General features: G+C 36.7%; 2 protein-coding genes across 2 annotated transcripts; both read left to right on the top strand.

Moving 5' to 3' along the window:
• Window positions 1-11288: 11288 nt before the first annotated feature.
• On the top strand, window positions 11289-12747 carry LOC145780793 (mitochondrial inner membrane protease ATP23 homolog). Its single transcript, XM_082592433.1, has one exon. The coding sequence runs from the start codon at window positions 11459-11461 to the stop codon at window positions 12113-12115; it is 657 nt and encodes a 218-aa protein (XP_082448559.1). The 5' UTR covers window positions 11289-11458; the 3' UTR covers window positions 12116-12747.
• A 1-nt stretch (window position 12748) lies between these two features.
• Window positions 12749-17291, top strand: LOC145780792 (WD repeat domain-containing protein 83-like). Its single transcript, XM_082592432.1, has 6 exons — window positions 12749-12864; window positions 14043-14147; window positions 14349-14545; window positions 15490-15669; window positions 16145-16343; window positions 17026-17291. Exons 1-6 carry the CDS (start codon window positions 12813-12815, stop codon window positions 17289-17291), a joined length of 999 nt encoding a protein of 332 aa, XP_082448558.1. The 5' UTR covers window positions 12749-12812.
• Window positions 17292-21870: the final 4579 nt, after the last annotated feature.

The following is a 21870-nucleotide window of genomic DNA, read 5'->3' as shown; positions in this document are numbered from 1 at the left end:
AATTTTAAAAAAGGTAAAAGTGAAGAAAAAAGCAACAAAACTCTTGTTTATGCGTTAACGCTGAATTATGTTTTTCCCCTGATTGATTCCAAGTTACTCTATAAAAATTTGTGTTACTAAAATTCTTGATTTAAGAGGATAATCTTAGTTACAACAAAACAGCAAAAACACACCGGTGTGGTTTAAATTTAATTTTCAACAGTCGACTGGGATCGGACGGCTTGCTGTATGTCTGACTTTTATTGCTGCAGTGAAAATGATTTACTCATTTGAGAAATGCAATGCCGAATTTAATTTTTTTTACTTTTTAGAAACAGCATTGCTTCAAAAAGCAACAAAGTTGTTTGCCGTACACCACATTTTATACTTTTTCAAAAGTTATGTATAAAACACATCAGTGTCACAAGAAATGTTGGTGCTTCTCATTTCTCAAACCATTAGCCACGGCAAGAGAATTTCGGGACGGAAGAGCAAGAAAACATTACTGAACAAGTGCGTCGTAAAACCCACTTCACCAAAAAATAAGAAAATTTTGAATCTCAGCCAAAAAGATTGGACGAACACTGAGTGAAGTAAATTTTTCGTGGCAAAACAGTTAATAAACAACACCTACAATCTACAGCAAAGCTTGCTGAATTTCAACAAAACAACTGGATTTATATACAGGGATACCATCATATTTCTTATTTAGAAATTCCCGACATGATAGCTTTGAGCTGTGTATTGATCTGACTTTCTTCAAGAGTTAATGTTAAAATAAAACAAACCTAAATATGTTGAATAGAAAAACATACCGGTAGGCTATATATATAAATTTTGCTAATCTGAAGAATTCAAATTAACGAAAGAGCTTTAAGACATAAACGAATAATTCTTTTTGGCGTTATAAGACTAAAAACCTGCAGCTTTGACTTTGAGCTATGTGCAACTTTCTACGCGGAGTTTTCAAATTTTGTGCCACCAATCAACTCCTCAGCTTCAACTTCTGATAATTTAAATATTAGCCTACGGTGCTTCAATGTCTTTCTAAAACCCCGACCTAAAGCCCAGTAAACAATGAACTCCCTGAGAGTCCACTCCGTTAGCTCGGTGGTTACGCGCCTGGCTCAAGATCACGCGGCCCTGGTTCGACTCTCGGAGTGTGCGCTTGAGCAACGCATTTCAGAACTGCTCTCCATTCAGCGGCACCCAGTGAATAGAATAATTCCCCTGCAAACAGTGATGGGCATTATCGGCAATAAATTTGTATCGATAAATATTTATCGCTTTATCGCTCAATTGTTTTTTCAGTTATCGTTTATCGTTATCGCCAAAGGCAATATTTGATTATCGCCGATAAATTTTATTTCGGATCAACGCACAAGACCATGAAAAGTAATATTTTTACTAGCCAACTAGTTAATGAAACTAAAATTGAATACAGATTCAATCTAAATACAGTATAACCTTTCTCACTTACCCCATGCGACATAGCCTACCTCAATGAAATATTTTTATTCCCACTAATACAGTGCTTATATTGTAATTCTAATCTTTTTAACAACTCAGAGTTCTGCCATTGCTTTAATGATAGTGTTCACTAAGAAAATAAAATAAAATCTGAAATTATCATTAAATTACGATAATTATGTTGTTGTTCTAAAACAAACACGACTATTCTACTAATTTGACAAGCTTGATGGATTTCACAGTATGCACATTTTTACTACCAATAACGCTTAAGATTACTGATAAATTTTCAAGCGTTTTACGTTTTTTTAGAATTTTTTCAATTATTGCTTCTTCTTCTTCTTGCTTATGAGGCAGCAATTCAGGCAATATCTCCCAATTGTTGCAACCAGAGTAATGTCTTCATGTCAGGGTCTATGAGATCCACATGTTCTGCAGGTCGAAACACTGAATAGTGAATTAAAACACTGAACAAAACAGTGAACAACAATTATTGCTGACTTTGCTGTAAACAGCCCTAAGCAGAAAGCAAGATACAAAGCTTGGAATTTTTTATGGTATTTTTATTTGATTTAACTATTTTGCCTAGCCTACTGCACGTAAGCGGCAGTGTAACTCAATTGATAAAAGCATCCAACTGGTATCTGAAGGTATAATTATAAGCACGGTGGTTACCTCAGTGGTTTGATTCTGGATCAAGAGGTTGAAGATTCGATACCCAATGCCGCTGTTGCGATTCTATTCATGCATAACTTACAAAAGTTTTGTCCCTTTACAGTATATTATGTTCGATTTTTCGTCATGTTAATGAAAACAGTTCGTGCTGCATGAGACGGCGGCAGCGCTAATCAAGAAACAAAAAATTGTCGTTATTGCTTAACTTTTTTTTTGATTTATTGTTAATCGTTATCGCTTTAGGCATTTTTCGTTTATCGATTAATTATCATTATCGCTTAACTGAAAAATGAGTTATCGCGCCCAACACTGCCTGCGAGAACATTTCAACAATCGGAAATTTCACTGTATTAATCTTGGTAACCGGCTCTGCGTCAAGAGCCTCTACAACAGTGTTTCTCAACCTTTTTTAGCCCAACGCCCCCTTCATGAACCTGCAAAATTTTACCGCCCCCCAGCAATAACGATTAATTACCAAAAGCGAATATAAAACAATAAATACTATATATTAATACTACAAAAAGTGCTCAATGCCAAGCAAAAAGCCAAGCAGAGCGAATTACATCAAATATAGTCTATTACCAGTCTCTAAAACCCTTACGGCCTGTTTTACCTTAAAAGGTGGATCATCAGAAGGTTTTTATTCAAATAGAATTCTATTTCTATTAGAATATAAGGACCTTCTGATGATCCCCCTGTTATGGTGAAACAGGCTGTAAGGGTTTTAGAGACTATTAAACTATATTTCATAAAAAGCAAATATATATTTGCGAGCATGAAAACAGTATTGGTCACAGCGGTAAACCATAACCTCTTCGTGGGAAAATTGTAACATAAAGTTCCCGGATCCGTTCGTCTGCATGTAATGACCGAAAAAGAAACACTCCTCGAAACGTCTATTCAAAAAGTGTATTCCTGTAAAATTAGCCCGCGGCTATCGAAAATGGGACGCAACACCGTACGCCTCTAAAACTGTCACTACAGAACAGATTACTTGGATAAAAGACGGAAAATTTGTCCAGCTAGCAAGCACCAAGCAAACAGTTAAACTTGCGACTGACTTCCAACAAACAATTTTACGAATGACCAGAATAATTTGCGATATCTCAAATGCACGTAGACAGTAACTGTGACGAAATAATGAAAGACAATTATGAAGTCATTCAAACAGGTGTTCAAGCGGCTAATGCAATATTTCATCAGGTCTTACGACCGATGGTGCAATATTTGGACATTTTCTAGCAATTTCCATGACGTAAGATGCCAGCTAGGTTAAGTAGACCATAACGGTTTTTATATGACGTTTGATTTGGTGAAAATTGTCGGGAACAAGTATAGGCCTACTGGTAGTCAATGTGAACGTTGGGCTTGGTGTAAAGCCAGTGAGAAACAATCGAAGATCACCTCTTGTGGATATGTCAAGTGGGTTGCGCTGTTTGGTATGTAGCAGAACAACACAGCTGAATTCCTTTTCCACCAGGTATAGCCTAAGGTAGGAAATGCTACCACGAAAATACGAGCTCTTTGACGAAATCGTTACGCTGGGCGGTAGATAGATTAAACCAGAATGCACCTAATAATTAAAACGCCCCCCTTAAGCCGAGGTAATCATACCGCCCCCTTGAAACATCAAAACGCCCCCTGGGAGGTGGTACCGCCCCCGTTGAGAACCACTGCTCTACAAGTATGCGAAACTACCAGGAATAACCAATCAAGGCTTTGTCAGTCCGAGGATAAAGATTCAAAACCAAACCAATACAGTAATTGTTTCTGTTTTCATTAATTTTACATATCTCATTCTTGGCCGCTAGAGGTGTACATGAGCTGGAGTTGTTTGGACTTGCTTCGTTGCTTGAATGCTTGGGTCTTGGAGTATTTTTTTAGGACTGAGTTGAAGGGTACCTCTAAGCAGTGGCGTAGCCAAGGAGGGGGGGATTTTGGGGGTTACAACCCCCCCTTTGGCATGCGTGTGACGTCACGATATTGAGAATGATGCTTTCAGTCTAAAAAAAAATTGCTTAATTTTAAACAAAATTGCATTAAAAGAGCAAGTTTTGCCAATACCAAACATCTTAACCAGGAATTAGCAACAAGAAAACATGGAGACTTAGCTTTATTTCCGAAAAATGCAGAAGAAAACATGATCTTATCCTTTTGCTATGCCACCAGACACCACCATTTTACAGGAATATTTGTAACTACATTTTTGTTGAAAATGCTCTCAGAATACACCAAATTCAAAGTAATTTTTCAAAATTCTCTGGGGAAGGTTCCCCAGACCCCCGCCGTTGGGTCGTCAAAACCCCCCCTTTCAAAATTCCTGGCTACGCTACTGTCTCTAAGTACCCATTGTCAGGCATTGTAGGCATTGTCAGGCATTGTCGGCTTTTCGGGCGGTTGTGGAGCATTTCTAGGGGTTGTCAGGCATTGTAGAGTAGGTAGCTACTTTCAGGCATTGTTGGAAATTTCCAGGCATTGTCGATCATTATCAGTGGTTGACAGGCTTGTGAGGCATTGTCGAACATTTTCAGGCATTATCGAACATACTCAGGGGTTGTCAAAATTATCAACAATGCCTGAAAGTAGCTACTCTACAATGTCTGACAACCTCTGAAAATGCTCGACAACCCCTGAATATGTTCGACAATCGCTGAAAACGTTCGACAATGCCTAACAAGCCTGTCAATCACTGATAATGATCGACAATGCCTGGAAATCCTAGACAATGCCTGAAAGTAGCTACTCTACAATGCCTGACAACCCCTGAAAATGCTCGACTACCCCTGAAAATGTTCAATAATGACTAACAATCCTGTCAACCACTGATAATGATGGACAATGCTTGGAAATTATCGACAATGCCTGAAAGTAGCTATACTCTACAATGCCTGACAACCCCTGAAAATGCTCAAAACCCCTGAATATGTTCGACAATCCCTGAAAACGTTCGACAATGCCTAATAGGCCTGTCAATCACTGATAATGATCGACAATGCCTAGAAATCCTAGACAATGCCTTGAAATTATCGACAAATGCCTGAAAGTAGCTACTCTACAATGCCTGACAACCCCTGAAAATGCTCGACAACCCCTGAAAATGTTCGACAATGCCTGAAAATGTTCTATAATGACTAACAAACCTGTCAACCACTGATAATGATCGACAATGCCTGAAAATCCTAGACAACGTGTAAAACATACAGTAGCCTAACCCAAATTTATCATATTAGCCTACTGTGACATGCCACTACTACATCCCAGCTGGCAATGCCTGTCGTTTTTGCATTAATTCAACGTTTACTGACGTTGGATCAGTGTGGAGGTGACGAGTTTAGCTGACTGGGGTCTAAAATTATCGCTTTATCAACGCAACTTTTATCAAAGCACGCTTGATATCTTCAAGATATAACTTCCCTGGGTATAATTGAATTTCCGCAAGATGATGATGTTGTTTTTGCTAGTTTGTTTTATTTGTTTTTGTCATTGTTTTCCTGTCGTCAAATTATAGCCTATCTATTTTGTGAGTCGTGCAAGGTCTATGGTGCGTTGCGCTTGAAATGGCTTTGCCCGTGGTAGGATTTCTTTGTGGAGTTTTCTTTGCCTGCCTTGCTCTTCTTTGCTATGAGCTAAACGCATCAGGACGTGTTCCCCTTACGACCATCAGCACTCTTGATAACGCACCATGGCCGATCTTCATAGCAACTGTCCATACAAATCTTAAATATATCAGCTAAAGCTATGTGGGCTAATAAAGCTATAGCCTAAATATATGTTGTTTATTTGTTTGTTTTTTTTTGTAACATTTTCTTTTTTTATTTTCACTTTATATCTTAAATGTTTCTGAAGGTGTTGCGACCGTGCCAAATTTCTTTCAAATCAATAACTTACTTCGGTCTCAAGCACGTTTTAACATTCGCGTTTTGTCGCTTCTACCCTTTTCTCGACCTTTGCTATGTTGACGTGTATTGTTTTGATATGATGGTCAGAAATAAAAACAACTGAACTGAACTGAACAATGCCTGGAAATTCCCAACAATGCCTGAAAGTAGCTACTCTACAATGCCTGACAACCCCTGAAAATGCTCGACAACCCCTGAAAATGTTCGACGATGCCTGAAAATGTTCTATAATGCCTAACAAACTCGTCAACCACTGATAATGATCGACAATGCCTGGAAATCCTAGACAATGCATGGAAATCCCCAACGCCTGAAAGTAGCTGCTCTACAATACCTAACAGCCCCTGAAAATGCTCGACAACCCCTAGAAATGCTCCACAACTCCTCAAAAAACCGACAATGCCTGACAATGAGTATTTAGATGTACCGGAGCTGGGGGAATGGGAGAATCCGAGTGCAGCCTGAGTCTAAAATCCTTAGCAAAAACAGGAGCCCAAAACAGAATTTTATTTTGCCGGTTGATACTTCTAGCGTACAAATACTTACGCTGTAGGCCTACCTGGTGCAGTTTTTTGTGTAGTTACTTTGTGTAGCCTACTGTGCATGCGGTCTGTACCGGTACCATAACAGCTCTTTGAAAGTTGGTTGGTTTTTGCAAGGCTACTTTATCCTCAGACTGACAAAGCCTTTCATACTCATAGGCAGAGATGGGCAAGATCACCAGTATTGGTGACCTTGAAGATCAAGATCAAGATCACCAAGAATAGGTGATCTTGAAGATCAAGATCACCAAACTATGTGATCTTGAAGATCAAGATCAAGATCAAGATCGTGATCTTGAAGATCAAGATCACTTTCAAGATCACTTTTTGTGTACTTGAAAAAAAAATGAAGTTTTTGATCAATGACGTTGCAAAAAATAATAACTATAAGCAATCTGGGTAAAGGTATATAGTTGGTATTGCTAACTTTTACTTTTAACTACTCGATCGCTGGCCTAAGAATTGTAATAAGTTAGTGACTGTTGCTATTATAGGCCTATCAATTGTTGACGTAGTTTGCTTAGAATCGCAACGTCACCCCCAAGGCCGAGGTTAATTACAGTAGTTCTGAAAAGTCGCAAAATTTGCAATTAGTCTTATACTTTTTATTTATAATAAATAAATAAAAATAAAGTTTAAACCGCATCATTTTTTACCAAATTTTTGTCTGGTTCATGTGGGAGTTTTTATTCGTGTTACTAAGTAGTTTTAACTTTCACTGCATTAAGTAAATGTTTATTGCACCATTTACCCACCTGGCAACTTTGATACTGTTGTCTGCTACCAAAAAAGTTCAGAGGTTTGCGGTCCGACAAACCGCTCCATACTCAGACCCTAAACAAGTCTTGGTCTGGTTGATTTGCTGCAATAAACCACTTTACATGACCAAAGTCGGCTAGAATCCAGATTTTTTAACACCGCCATTCTAGACTTTTGAAACATCTAAAATTGGGTCAATAAAAGCAAACATTTCTTTAAAATTCACATTAAAGCATTTTTTATTATACGTCAACATAAAGTACACGGAAGTTGAACAGAAAACTTTTTCAATTTTGAAATGGCAACACTGACCAGATTTGATGGAGACTTTAAATGGTCTATTGTTGGGCACATATCATATTAACAGTGGCTTAATGTTAGTAGTTGCCACTAACTACTTTGTACAGTACTAGTTCTAAAAAAATGCCTCTATGTAGGAAGTAAAATTCAATTTTAAAGTGATCTTGATCTTATTGTTCTTCAAGATCACACAAAAAAAAGTGATCTTAGATCAAGATCACCAAAAAAAAAGTGATCTTGAAGATCACGCCCATCTCTGCTCATAGGTAATTCCTGGTAGTTTTACATATTTGTAGAAGCTTTTGATGCAGGGACGGTTACCGAGATTAAGCGGGTGCCAGATATTTCATCCCAGAGATCTCTCAGCACTTCAGAAATTGCCACATTTTTTGATTGTGGATATTAACAGATTACTGCGGTTCGGATCTTATTTTGTTCGAAGTTGACTAGAGATGAAAAGTCTCTTGAACTCCAAAGTATGATGAAAATTTGGTGACTTGAGGGATGATGTGGCAAAAATGTTTAATAGACTGACACTTTAATAACAACTACGGTACCGGTATCGTATGTAGACAAGCATTACAAACAAGGTTGCAATGATTTATATCATCGAACAAAGTACTACTTGTTAAGTTTGTATGATACTTTGTCAAAGCAAATTACTTCAAACGTTTTCAAATTTGATTTCAATACGTTTGGGATATGATTAACTTTGCAAGAAGGATTTGAATCACACATAGGTCTTGTAGCGTTTAAAAATTTAGTGAATAATAGTGAATACATTAATAGCGAACATAAAACAAATGCCTTATGTTCTGCCAAATGGTCATTCTAACACAATGACAACTTATTGTTGTCTTGATACTTGCCCCGATAGCTCAGTTGGTTAATTAGCGCCTGACTTTACACAAGAAGAATCTGCAAGATCAAATGGCGCTGGTTTAACTTTCAGGGAGTACGCTTGAGCAATGCAATTTTAGAACTTCTCTCCATTCAGTGGCACCTATTGGATGGAATAATTCACAGACAACCACACTTTCATAGCAAAGTGAAACTTTACTTTGTCAATCTCGGTGACCGTCCCTGCGTCATTGGTTCAAAGCCGCTATGATGGATTAGCGTAGTGCTATCATGAATTGTAATTAGTTTAAAACAAATTTAAACTAGTGTGAGATTATGTTCTTTTATATGAGTGAGGTTTAGATGACGCAAATGTGAAGAACATTCAGTAGCCTAAGTCAAGTCCGCAGAAACAAAACAATTAACAATCACTGCACAAGTTGTTTCGACTCTTCCCAACTTCAAATAGAATGTTGTTTCGGTCACGATGGTTTGTTACTCGTAATCTCGCGCTTTCTGCAACAGTAGCTGATGTCTTGTAGGACTGAAAAGCCAGGCCGAAAGATCTCAGGGACGAAACATCTGGCAAGCAATTGAGCATAGCCCTGAGAGCTGAACCAACGCTTCATCTTCATTTGAGTTCTTAACCACTGACCAATATAATAGTAGGAGCCTCTAAAATTTAAATGTTTTTGGTAGCAAATTTATATTATGGTTAAGTATATATATTGCATTGTTTTGACCTAATGCTGATGCAACAACTCTCTGCTGTGCTGCATTGACAGTAATTTGCTTCATTTTTTAAAGGGGTTTCTACTCGATAACCCTGCCTTTATTAGGCTGTCTTTAAATGTAGCAAACCTAGCAAACCTCGCAAACCTAGCAAACGTAGCAAACCTCGCAAACCTAGCAAACCTCGCAAATCACAAAGTTGCCAGATGGTATTTTTTTTAATTGTATTTTTTTTTTTTTCTTGGCGTTTTATTTATCGAGTGCATTTTTTTAAAAGCCCTTTTGATTATGTTATTTGTTTAGTGTTGATGTCTTATTTTTATCAGTAAAAAGATATCAAAATCTCTGCTTTGTTGGTTATGGTTAGTTTTGATATAAATACGTTTAAAGCAATGCCTTTGCGATCAACATTTGTGAGATGTTGAAACTTGAAAGGTAATATTAACGCAATTTATATTTGGTAGTCAGACATTCGAGAATCAGTACTTAATCCCTTAGACCATGGTTGGGTGAGTTCACTAATCAGTGGTTCTCTAAAAACCGTGCTGCAGACGAAAAATAAAACTTAACTTTTGCAGGTGACCGTAGTTCCTGGGCTACGCCGTGTGACACAAAAGGAAGAAGTTCCTAATGACAAGTTTTTGTGTGTGTTTAGAATGTAAGGCATATTTTGTAAACGAAACCGGTTTTTCCAAAAGTTTTGGTCATTTGAAGTGTGTTTAAAATGCCTATGCTTTGGCTCCTTTTTGGGCTACGGTACTTGCAAAAAAAAATTGGTTTGAAACGTGTTTTTAGCTGGGTAATTTTGTGGAATCTGGCAACTTTACAAAGTTTGCTTCTTTAAATATAGCAAACCTCGCAAATCTTGAGAAAGGTTTCTACAATAAATTGATGGCCGATGAGGTTTTCAACTGTTCATAGTTTGCACCAAATAGATAGGCCTAGACTACAGACAACCTTATCATTACTTGCTGCTAGTCTAAATCTATCATCTTTAGGGAGACTATGAAAACCTATTGCGGTAGGCTTTCAAACGAAGAAACCTTCTCAAGCTTTGCGAGGAATTCGGAGTTCGCGACATTTAAAGACGCCCGCTGAGAAAACCTCATAAAACAAAAAATGTTTTCCCGTAATTGTACAAATGTTCAAACCTTGTGAGGTTTGCGAGGTTTGCTAGGTTTGCTACATTTAAAGAAGCAAACCTTGCAGAGTTGCCAGATTCCACAAAATTACCCAACCAAAACACGTTTCAAACCAATCCCAAAAACAAACCATTTTTTTGCAAGTAGCCCAAAAAAGAGCCAAAGCATATACATAGGTATTTTAAACACACTTCAAATGACCAAACCTTGGAAAAACCGGTTTCGTTCACAAAATATCCTTTACTTTCTAAACACACACAAAAACTTGTCATTAGGCACTTATTCGTTTTGTATCACACTGCGTAGCCCAGGGCTGGACGTACGGTCGTCTGCAAAAGTTAAGTTTTATTTTTCGTCTGCAGCCCGGTTTTTAGAAAACCAGTAATTAGTGAACTCACCCAACCATGGTCTAACTAAGGGATGGAGTACTGATTCCCGAATGTCTGACTACTAAATATTGCGTTAATATTAACTTGCAATAGGCTATCTCACAAATGTTGATCGCAAAGGCATTGCTTTAAATGTATTTATATCAAAACTAACCATACCCAACAAAGCAGAGATTTTGATATCTTTTTATAGATGAGAATAGAACTTCTGCGACATCAACACTAAACAAGTAACTTGTTCAAAAGGGTTTTAAAAAACATGCACCCGATAAATAAAAAGCCAAGAAATTTAAAAGAATACAATAAAAAATACCATCTGGCAACCTTGTGGTTTGCGAGGTTTGCTACGTTTGCTAGGTTTGCGAGGTTTGCTAGGTTTGCTAGGTTTGCGAGGTTTGCTAGGTTTGCTACATTTAAAGACGGCCCTTTATTAGGCTTCCTAGTGTGCTGAGTTTGTGTGTGTGTTTTGCTTGTCTCTTGTATGCATTACTTTCATCTACATTCTTGTGTAAAGAATAAGCATTCATCTCAAATGTGCTTTTTTTAACTTTTCCAGACTGAATTAGCATGACTAAGCAGATTGTGGAATAGCATAACAATTAATTATTTAATAAATTGTGACATAATTTTCACAAATTTGATTGCTGTAAAGCGATATTAGTATTACCTTTCAAAAATTTACTCCACACATGTAGTGGTTTGTGACATAGACAAAAGTTTGAAAATAAAAAATGCAGAATACCAAGTTTCAAAAAAGTCAAACTAGATCTGTTCTAGACAGCATATTGTCAGGAGAAGAATCTAGTCCATTTATTGATGTGATTCTTACTGCTCTGGAAGATGCTGGATGTACGTTTGATCCTAAAATTCACATTGCTATTGAAGATTGTCACCAAAACAGCAACATTTTGGGAGGATTTGATTCTTACAACAATCAAGTTGTGTTGTGTCAAAACAACTTTGAAAGGCTACACAGTATTTCTGGAAAAACCTCTAAAATGAAATATTTATTAAGTCATGAACTGGTGCATGCTTTTGACCACTGTCGGGCAAATGTAGATTTTTACAACAATCCGGAACATGTTATGTGCAGTGAAATCCGTGCTGCTTCTTTGAGTGGAGAATGCATGTTTAGTGAAAATATTATAAATTCTACACTTTCTGGAATTAAATCATATCACCAAACTTGTGTAAAAAGTTCTGCTCTGACATCTTTTCGAGTTTTGTTTCCTGACTGGAGTTTAAAAAGAGCTCAAACTCTTATAAAGAAGATATTTTCTTCTTGTTATGGAGATCACGCTCCATTTGATGAAATTCCTTTTACTAAGAAACATGCAGAATTGTCGTACATTGCATATAAGACTCGTAGAAAGTATAATGTAAAGTAGATAAGATTAATTTGATTTGTATCTTTATAAACCTGCAATATATGTGACAAAGCGACTGCCACATATATGGTACTGCATTGGTTGTACTGTACCGGTATGTGACACTGTACTTTTAACAACGTTTAAAGTAAATCATAACTTTGTTGAAATATCATTAGAACTTTTATTGTCTTCTCCGTTCAAACTTTTTTTTTCTTTTCTACTCCAAGGGTTGATGGACTCTGCCTTTTACCACCCTTGAGCAGCGACAATGACTCGAATTAATTAGACATTTAGGCCGTTATCGAACAGGTGTCAAACTGTTATTATTTACTATTGTTAATTCTAAAAGGTATTTTAATATTTTTAAAAAGTTGCATTTATTGGTGTAGTAGAACTTGCCTATGGTGACACCTGAAAGGACCTTCAAAAAGTGTCACTTGTGAAATGTCACTCACTATAAAGTCGAATTTTACGGTACTGTAGTTTAAAAATAGTACTTGTAACAGATACCCATACAGTGGAATGTAACAGTGACTGAATTCTGCTTATTTTATTATAAACTTGTTTATTGGTGGAAGTTTAGAGACAAGTTTTTGTTTCTGTCTGATGTATTTGTCTGATGTAATCTCACATGATTAATATATTTTTAGTGGTGAAATCAGTAGCATTAGGATAGGTACCGTGACAATATATTTGGCTGCTTTACCATTTGAAAATGATGTACGTGGGAGATATTCAACATCCACAGAACAGGCCTGGTTCTGAAGGTAAAAATACAATTTATAATTGGGCAGTTTATTTGTTAACCACTTGCGGACAGATGACGTATGGTATACGCATTTAGACTGTTGACAAAAATTCGTTTATATGCACACAACGTTTAGCAATTCTTTGTTTTAATATTAGCCACCCACATTATTGGGTCTGCTACTATTCGGTGAGTCCGATTCGGTGAGTCCGATTTGGTGAGTCTGATTCGGTGAGTTCCTAACCTCTTACCCCTAACCCTAAAACGGCAATGATAATTAGGCCACGGTACCCGATAATTAAAAAAAAAATTTGAAAAAATCCCCCGTTGAGGGATCGAACTCACCGAATCAGACTCACCGAATCGGACTCACCGAAACGGGCCATTCCGCACATTATTATGTTGTGCACTGGGGAAGCCACCGAACAGAAGAACTATATATTCAAAAACAAAATTGCAGTCAAAATGTTAATTTTAACTGAAAATAATTCCATCTGGCAGGCTAAGTGAGATAAAAAGAAAACTATTCGTTAGTCTTAAATTGTCTAAGATGCTAACTAGAAGACGCTTGGGCACTTTTGAATGTCTTTCAAAGACAAAATATTTTCATTAAAAAGAGAGAATGCATGGTAACTCTAGAAAATAAAAAGATGTCAAAGTTTTGTATTAGGGTTGAAAAGCTTCTTTGCAAGATTATTTCTGGCAGTTTGCATATGTACTTACTTACTACCGGTACTTACAGAGGCTATGAACTACTGATGCAGGCTCAGTCACTAAAATTGACAGAGTAAAGTTTTTATGTGATTATGGTAATTGGAAAGTGCAAAATTCTCTTTAGTGTAGACTGAGCAACACGTAATATGGCTTCTTTTTTCTTTTTCTTTCATTTAAATCGGATCAGTACATATACCAGCATCGAGCATACCTTTTCTCATTGAAGTGTTTGATCTTTGTAGCCTATACTGTACAATTCTCAAAGTTTTTTATTTCCTTGGAAACTGAAGACAATCCTCAGTTGTCCGGTTATTGAAAATAGCAAGCTTCTCTATCCAGAACAATTTCACCTGTTATACAGTCACACTTGCTAATTTGACTCAAAGTACATATATTTATGTAAATACGGATGACAGTTATAACATGAATTTGTCAAGATTTTATTAGTTAATAAATTAACTAATTTTCAATTTCTTTAAACAGTTTCTGCTAAACCTATTGGTGTAGCATCGAAGCCAATCCTTCCCACAAAGTTAATCAAAACAATTGGATGTGACCAGGGTGCCATACGAGCTGTGCGTTTCAATGGTATGGAATATTATTTTTTTGTAAAACTACCAACATGTTGCTTTAACCTAACAAGGCTTTTTAACTTGTAAAGTAATATCTGAAGTACTTGCCAACAAGTATGCACCAACTAATCATGTTCTATCTACAAAGAGCCTCACCTACAAAATGTTAAATTGTGTTTTTAAATGGTAGGAAATTTGTTGTGTTTTACTTTTCAAGCTGACGGAAACTACTGTTTGACTTGCGGTAGTGACAAATCAATTAAGCTGTGGAACGCTAAAAAAGAGATGCTTATAAAGAAATACACTGGCCATGGATCTGACGTCCTTGATGCAGCTGGCTCCAATGACAATTCTCAACTTGCATCATGTGGTTCGGACAAAACTGTCATATATTGGGATGTTGCCACTGGACAAGTGAGTTCAGAGCGTTAATAAATAATTTTCATGACTGTGAAGGATTTATAAAGCTAAAGAATTAAAAAGTTGTGAACAATTGATGTGTCTTTGAAATGCAACCACCAGTAGTTTGTTTGATAAGAATTTATCTGAAACAAATGAAAAAATATCCCAAGTATTAGGACAGGGACTTAGGGAGTTGAGACCAGGTTACGTAAATTGAATTGGATTGTTCAGTTGCTTAAATACAATTTAGAGTGCAAAAGTACAGCAAGGTGCATTGTGATGACGTAGTCTCCTATCTAACTAACTTAAAGGACGGGGAAACCCAAATTCACTTTTTGCGAGTTTTTTGTTTCAGCGTGATGTCATTGTGTACAACATGCGTTTTAGCAAAAAAAAAATCCAAATTTTGTTTCCCTCGTCTCGCTAAGGCCGCTTTTGTTTGATACCCGTTTGCGAGGTCTCGCGCGCATCAAGCTGTGATTCTGTTCGCTGTGACGTCACAAGGTACATATAGTTGTGGCCAAAAGTTTAAGACCAGACTTGATTTATGACGATTTTTGCATTACTTCAAAATACTGCATCATATATTGTTTCAGTTGCATCATCTTTATGCATCATCTTATATCTGATGCAGTATTTTGAAGTAATGCAAAAATCGTCATAAATCAAGTCTGGTCTTAAACTTTTGGCCACAACTATATGTACCTTGTGACGTCACAGCGAACAGAATCACAGCTTGATGCGCAACGAGACCTCGCAAACGGGTATCAAACAAAAGCGGCCCTAGCGAGACGAGGGCAACAAAATTTGGATTTTTTATTGCTAAAACACATGTTGTACACAATGACATCACGCTGAAACAAAAAACTCGCAAAGTTAATTTGGGTTTCCCCGCCCTTTAAGAGTTTAAGCGTTGAATTTACTTGTCACAATTTTAGTGATCAGTTTGTTTACAGATTATACGAAGATTTCGCGGCCATGCCGGTCGTGTCAATTGTGTAGAATTCAATGAAGAGTCGACTGTGATTCTTTCCGGGTCAGTAGATTCGTCTGTTCGTGCATGGGACTGCAGATCGCGTAAACACGTTCCAGTCCAAATCATGGACGAAGCTAAAGATAGCATTAGTTCCTTGCAAGTAAGCTAAGTTTATGGAGAAAGATTTTTGGAGGATGTGGCTATTGACGTCAATCGGTTAAGGAATTTGTATACAGATATATTTAGAATTGCATTGACTTCAGCTTTTGTGGATTTAATTGCCTAACATTTTGGTTGGAGTGTACTACAGCCACAACTGTTCTACCTTGGTCACTGCTGCTGGTGGAACCGAAAACAAATACGCTGTGTATTACTATGAAACAGATGAACTCATGTTCATTTAAGTTAATCCAAAACATCTAAAAATCGATTCCGATCTGCAAGATCATCTTTGGTGAATTTTAGCGGAATTTACTTCTGTAAAGATTTATTGTAATTACTTTTATGCACATACTATAAATTGTACAAGTCTCGCAGAGTATATTTTGCCTTGAAAACAAAAGAGATTTACTTCCAGAGATTGCACTAATAATTCTTATTCCTTCTGAAATCTTTAAAGTGTTATGGTTTATCAGGTTTCAGATCATGAGATTTTAACCGGAAGCATTGATGGAAGAGTCAGAAGATATGATTTGCGTGTCGGGTCAATGTTTACTGACTACATTGGATCGGCAATCACATGTGCACGGTTTTCCAAAGACGGTCAATGTATTTTAAGTTCGTCCCACGATAATACTTTGCGCCTGTTGGATATCAGTACTGGAGAGATGCTTGGTAATGTCTTTGAATGTTTTATGTTACTATACAAGAGACATACCTTAACGTAAATGTATGAGGCAAGTAGTTCATTGTCTTTGAATATTTATCTTCAGACACTAGACTAGAGACATTTAATGGAAAGATATCTTATATAGTCATTAGCTTGCCAATTCTTTTAGCCCTTTGTACTGATGTAAAACAGTCGAAAGGTTTGTCCTACAGAAAACATGCACTAATACATCACTTATGACATGAAAGCACAAGGATACAATAGTTTTTGCTTTAAAACTTTACGAGGGTTTATTGAAGAGAAATCATTCTACTATTTTAAGGACGGTAATAGATTTATGAACTTTTTTTATAGAACACATAAAACATTGACAAATAAAACCTAACAATCACACCGCATTTAACATAAAATAAGGGCTAGCATGAGTATGGCCGAAAACGTCTGTAATTTTTACTAGTTTAATTTTCATGTTATTATTTTATGTTAAATGCCGTGAGGTTGTTAGATTTTATTTGTCTAAGGTTCAAGAAAATCACTTCTTTACCAAAATTGTATCATATAATATTTTGTTTCCATCAACGTCCTTTTTTCTTGACTTATAAAGTGTCATAGTACCTTGACTTAGCAGCAGGTTTAGGCTATTATGCTATGCGAAAAGTAACACTTATTTTTTTGTTTTGCTTCCAGGAGAATACCTTGGTCATAAGAACACCAAGTACATGATCGAATGTGGCTTAAATAAGAAAGATGATCATGTAATCAGTGGGTCTGAAGATGGATTTGTGTATATGTGGGATTTAGTCGAAGCTAAAGTGGTTGAGCGAGTAAAAGTAAATCAATCCAAAACTATCCATTCTATTTCTTTACACCCCGAAGAAGATTTTATGCTCGCAGCGTCTGAAGATAAGATTTATCTTTTTGTCAATGAAGATTATGAATTACCCGAAGATTGACGCAGTTGATGACTCAAATTCTTTACAAATATTATAGTTATCGAATTACAAGAGAAGAGATAAACACCATGCGGCATAATGGAGAGCATCGGCTGATCTGTTGCTTCATGAAGCAAGGAAGCCACACAGGTTGTTCTTGAAACATGCAGTGGGGAATCCAAGGGTAGGCGATCGCCTCCCTTAAAACACAGAAAAATAATTTCATTCATGGCGTGTTTGCAAGGTCGGATTAATGCAGACTTACACATTGTTGTGCTTTGTTGAAATGCCCCCGCCCCCAAGGTCTTTTGCTAGATCCACCCCTGGCAACAGGGCGAACGTAAACAACACAAAAGCAGATATATCTTTCACCAAAAAAGCAGTCAAACTGCCAGAAAGGGTTTCATGTTTTGTGCAATTTTGGCATTTTTTTTTCTAATTGGTCAGTTTTAGCAGTTGCAAAAACTTTATAGCAGTGGTTCTCAACCTTTTTGTCTTGGTGGACCCTTTTTGATGCCTTCGAAGCAGTCGCGGACCCCTAAAAATTTCTAACTTATTTGAAATTTTGGTATATCGTGTCTCCTTATGGAATCATGTTACATAAGTTTCGAAGCAACACACTTAGAAGAATTTGCTGAATTCGCAACGCACTTGAGGGTTGATGAGATTGACGAAATTATGTTTTGACTTATGTTGGCACACAGGATCAAAAATCTGTAATTTATATGCTCATTTGATAAGTTTCTATAAATTTTATCAAAATTCAATAGGATATTTGCGACTGTTACAAAGAATTTCTCCCTTTTTTCATTTGTAATCAATATTAATTCGTGATAACCACAGTCATTGCAAAACTTTGAGTGGGAATAGACTTCTGACTAAAGTTTGCATTTCCAAGTTAATCATTGGTCAACAATCTGCTGTCTCAAAAGATTTAAGTTGAACATTGCCAACATAGTCTTATTAAAAGGTTGAAGTCATTTATATGATATTTTTAGTTAAGAAACCAAACCTTTGTGCCATGTCTTTTGCAATTTCAAACGACATGTGCGTTGCGACTTACAGTTTGAGAATCACTGTAGGCTAATACATAAACAAACCACAAACAATTTTTAAATTTCATAATTTATCAATCATGCCTAAAACTAGAAAACTTTTACGGACCCCCTGAAATCGCTTCACGGACCCTTTGGGGTCCGCTGACCCCCGGTTGAAAACCACTGTTTTATAGCATTTATCATGAAAGGTCAGGATAAACCCTCTAAGAACTTTATTGAAAAACCAAGTCGGATAATGATTAGCACCGAGGTATGAACTTAATGTATTGATTTCATTATTAAAACTTCATTGTTTGAGCTCGCGAGATAAGGCACTTGATTAAATAAAGCTTTTACCGCTGCAAAGCCAGCTTTTTCAGTAGTCTTATTCAAATAGAATCAAACTAACTGTGCATTTTTGCTGTTTCAGGTCTTTAAAACAAATTGTAGATATCTATTTGAAAAAAAAATTGATGCTAAAAAACTACCTAGGCCTACTGTTTCTTGTAGGCTGTGTTGCAAATGATATCAATATGCCTGTTTTGCCCCAATCATCCATTGTTGGGTTTGCCACAAATAAGCTATCTGAGAAAGTCTATAACTATAAGCAAAACTAAAATATGTAGAAAGTTCATTTTTGGAGGATAGTAATCCATTGTTGGATAGTTACTTTACAATGCAGAAACATGGAAATTGTCATCACAAATGGTGGAACGACTAGAGGCGTTTGAAATGTAAAATCACAAACGAAGATGTGCTATTTCGAATAAAGACCAACATGGAAAGTCTACAATGAATTAAAACTGAGGTATTCTGGGCATATGATACGCAATAATTCAATTCAAAGACAACTACTCAAAGGAAAAATGAATGGAAAACGAAGTAGGGAAAAACGAATTTTCAAAGAACATCTAAATCTTACCATATTTTAGTAAACAAGTTTTTATAACAAAGTACCAAGAAAGCTATTTTGACCTTTTTGCCGCCGAGTGTGGTATAAAAATTGCAAATTTTTTGTGTGGAATATTCATTCAAGTAGTTTTAAAGAATAGAGAAAAAGGGCGTTATTTTTATTTGTAGTTTTTTTCAAGAATGCAAATGTCCATTTTGCCCCGCATTCCCCTAATTGGTTTTGGTAGTGCACTTTACAATTTATGCTAACATAATCTTGATGTCCTGGCATTTCCCTTGAATACACGCCATAAAAAGCAGCATCCTTCTTTAAAGATTCTTCATCCACTTCTTGTCTGGTACTTGTTTTGGAAACACTAAGAATTTTTTTATTTTTTTAGTTGAATTGCTGTTATCAACCAAATTTGTTCTTTTAAAGTTATTGAAAGTGTTTGTATTGTGCTAGAATGGTTTTAAAGTGAGCAATTGAATTTCTTCATAGGAATTTCTTTCTGAAAACCCTTACTTTAGTTCTATCGTAACTTGATTTATGTCTTTTTTCTTATGTAATGTTGCACAGACTTCGACAACTACAACATGACACCGACACTAAGTCGATTGAACTTATAATTGTAATAACATAACAAATGTAAGAAGAAGAATGGCGCAACACTGTCAAGGAAACCTATTTAAAGGCGACCAATTACGACGTCATGAAAAGCGTGTAAAGCAAAATGCGAGACACTGGTAAGGGGAAATTCCCACACAAAATTAAGAGTGCAACGGTGCGGTTCCAATATATTACATTCCCCTTTGTCTGAAGAAAGAAAAGAACTATCTAACGATACAGAAATAGATTAAAATTATGGAGGGAGGTACACTATTAAATGCAGATGCAATAACGATGTCACAGTTACTACACAATTTTCCATTGACTCAAAGTGAACAGCAAGCATTAAACTTATAGTTCATATACTCTCGTTGTGCAAACTCCGACAACAGCACAAGTCTGCATTTTATGCATGATGCACAGCACGAAATCTCCACGTATCACTATACCGTACGATTCAATTTACACAAATACCATATCTATCAGACGGCTTCACTATCCGACCAGAACGAGTCGTACACAGTGCTGGCATATTATTTTCACATGGCACATTGGGCTCGTCGTTAAATTCATCAAATACATGTGTCAGGAACCACAGGATTAAACTTGAATGTCGGCTCCACATTAATTAAATATCTCCGATTTCTCCGGTAAGTGTTGCCATAAGAATCACGCACATTATACGATCGCGGTGAATTATGACAACCGATTACGACAGCGGGCTCCCATTTTTTATCGACTCTATGGCGAACATTTTGGCCATTAACAAGAGGTCTCATGGGTCTGCTTGAACGATCGCAATACCTTTTGTTGCGGGTACGACGTTTTACAAATTGTTTCTTCACAAAAGCGGGGTCGACTGAGACATGTATTAAGGTCTTCTGTCATTGGTATTAGTTCTCGCAATCTTCTCCCCATCAACAACTGAGCAGGTGATCCTTCAGGTCCAGTGGGTGTGTTTCTGTATTCTAAAATACTGAGATAAGGGTCATGGTTGGTGCTTAAGGCTTTATCTAATAAACGTTTCGCAGTTCTAGCAGGCTAAAAGTTCGATGATTAATTTTCCAACTATCACAAAAATCCGCAAACTCTTTTGAGTGAAATAGAGGGCCATTATCTGATCGGAGGGTTTTCGGAATACCGTGTCTGCAAAAGAAGGACTTCATGTGATAATTACGTTTTGACTAGTGGTCCTATTTAACAAAGCGGTTTTAAAAAATTTACTGTAATAAGGGAGACTGGGGGAAGTTGCGCCATTTTTCACATTTTTGAACGTAGATCACTCAACTGACATTCGATTGTAGAACGCTATGCATCATTATGATCTTGATTCTTCGAGTAATTCTTTCTGAATTTTGACTTTATTCCAAGTCTTTTAGGCAAAAAGGTATTAAGGTTTAAAAAACGGTAACTTTTCGGCCCAATGTGCCCCCGCCCCCGGGGTACATTTGGCAGTGCATGGGGCACGTTGGGCCGGTGTGCAGAACAATAAAGAAATAACCATACTAAATCAGTGTTAACTGCAAATGATGAATTGATATCATAAATGGACACTTTCCTAACAGGACACTTGCCCAAAAATAAAGTGTATTTTATATGCAATGTTCCTTCAAGGAAGTGCAGTTGTGGGCAAATGTCTTTTTGGGAAAGTATCCTTTTGGGCAAGCGTCTTTTGGATAATTGTGTACAGGTTCCCATAATTACAACAACACATTTTTAAACAAACAATGCAGAAATAGGTCGAAAATTATTGACGAATAAACATTCATTTCCAACATTTAAAAAATGAAACAAATCACTGTCAGTTTTGCGTGCTTTGGTCACAATCTGGACACACAAATTTGCACGGATTGTCTGTACACAAAGAGTGCGCCCAAGTTTTACAGGTAGGCCTAGAACTTGTGGATGCCATGCCATTACTTTCGCAATTAGCACAACCTAAGCATCGGCAGTTTACCCACTGTTCTCTGGATCGACTATTTTCATAAGGTTCATCACAAATACAACATCTCCAATCAAGATTTTTGGAACCATCAATTGGGTGACAAGCATCTTCGCCTTC

Source organism: Aplidium turbinatum, chromosome 12, assembly GCF_918807975.1.
Source record: "Aplidium turbinatum chromosome 12, kaAplTurb1.1, whole genome shotgun sequence".
Taxonomy (NCBI): Eukaryota; Metazoa; Chordata; class Ascidiacea; order Aplousobranchia; family Polyclinidae; genus Aplidium; species Aplidium turbinatum.
Note: the sequence above shows the minus strand (reverse complement) of the source record. Positions and strands in the feature narration are given on the sequence as shown.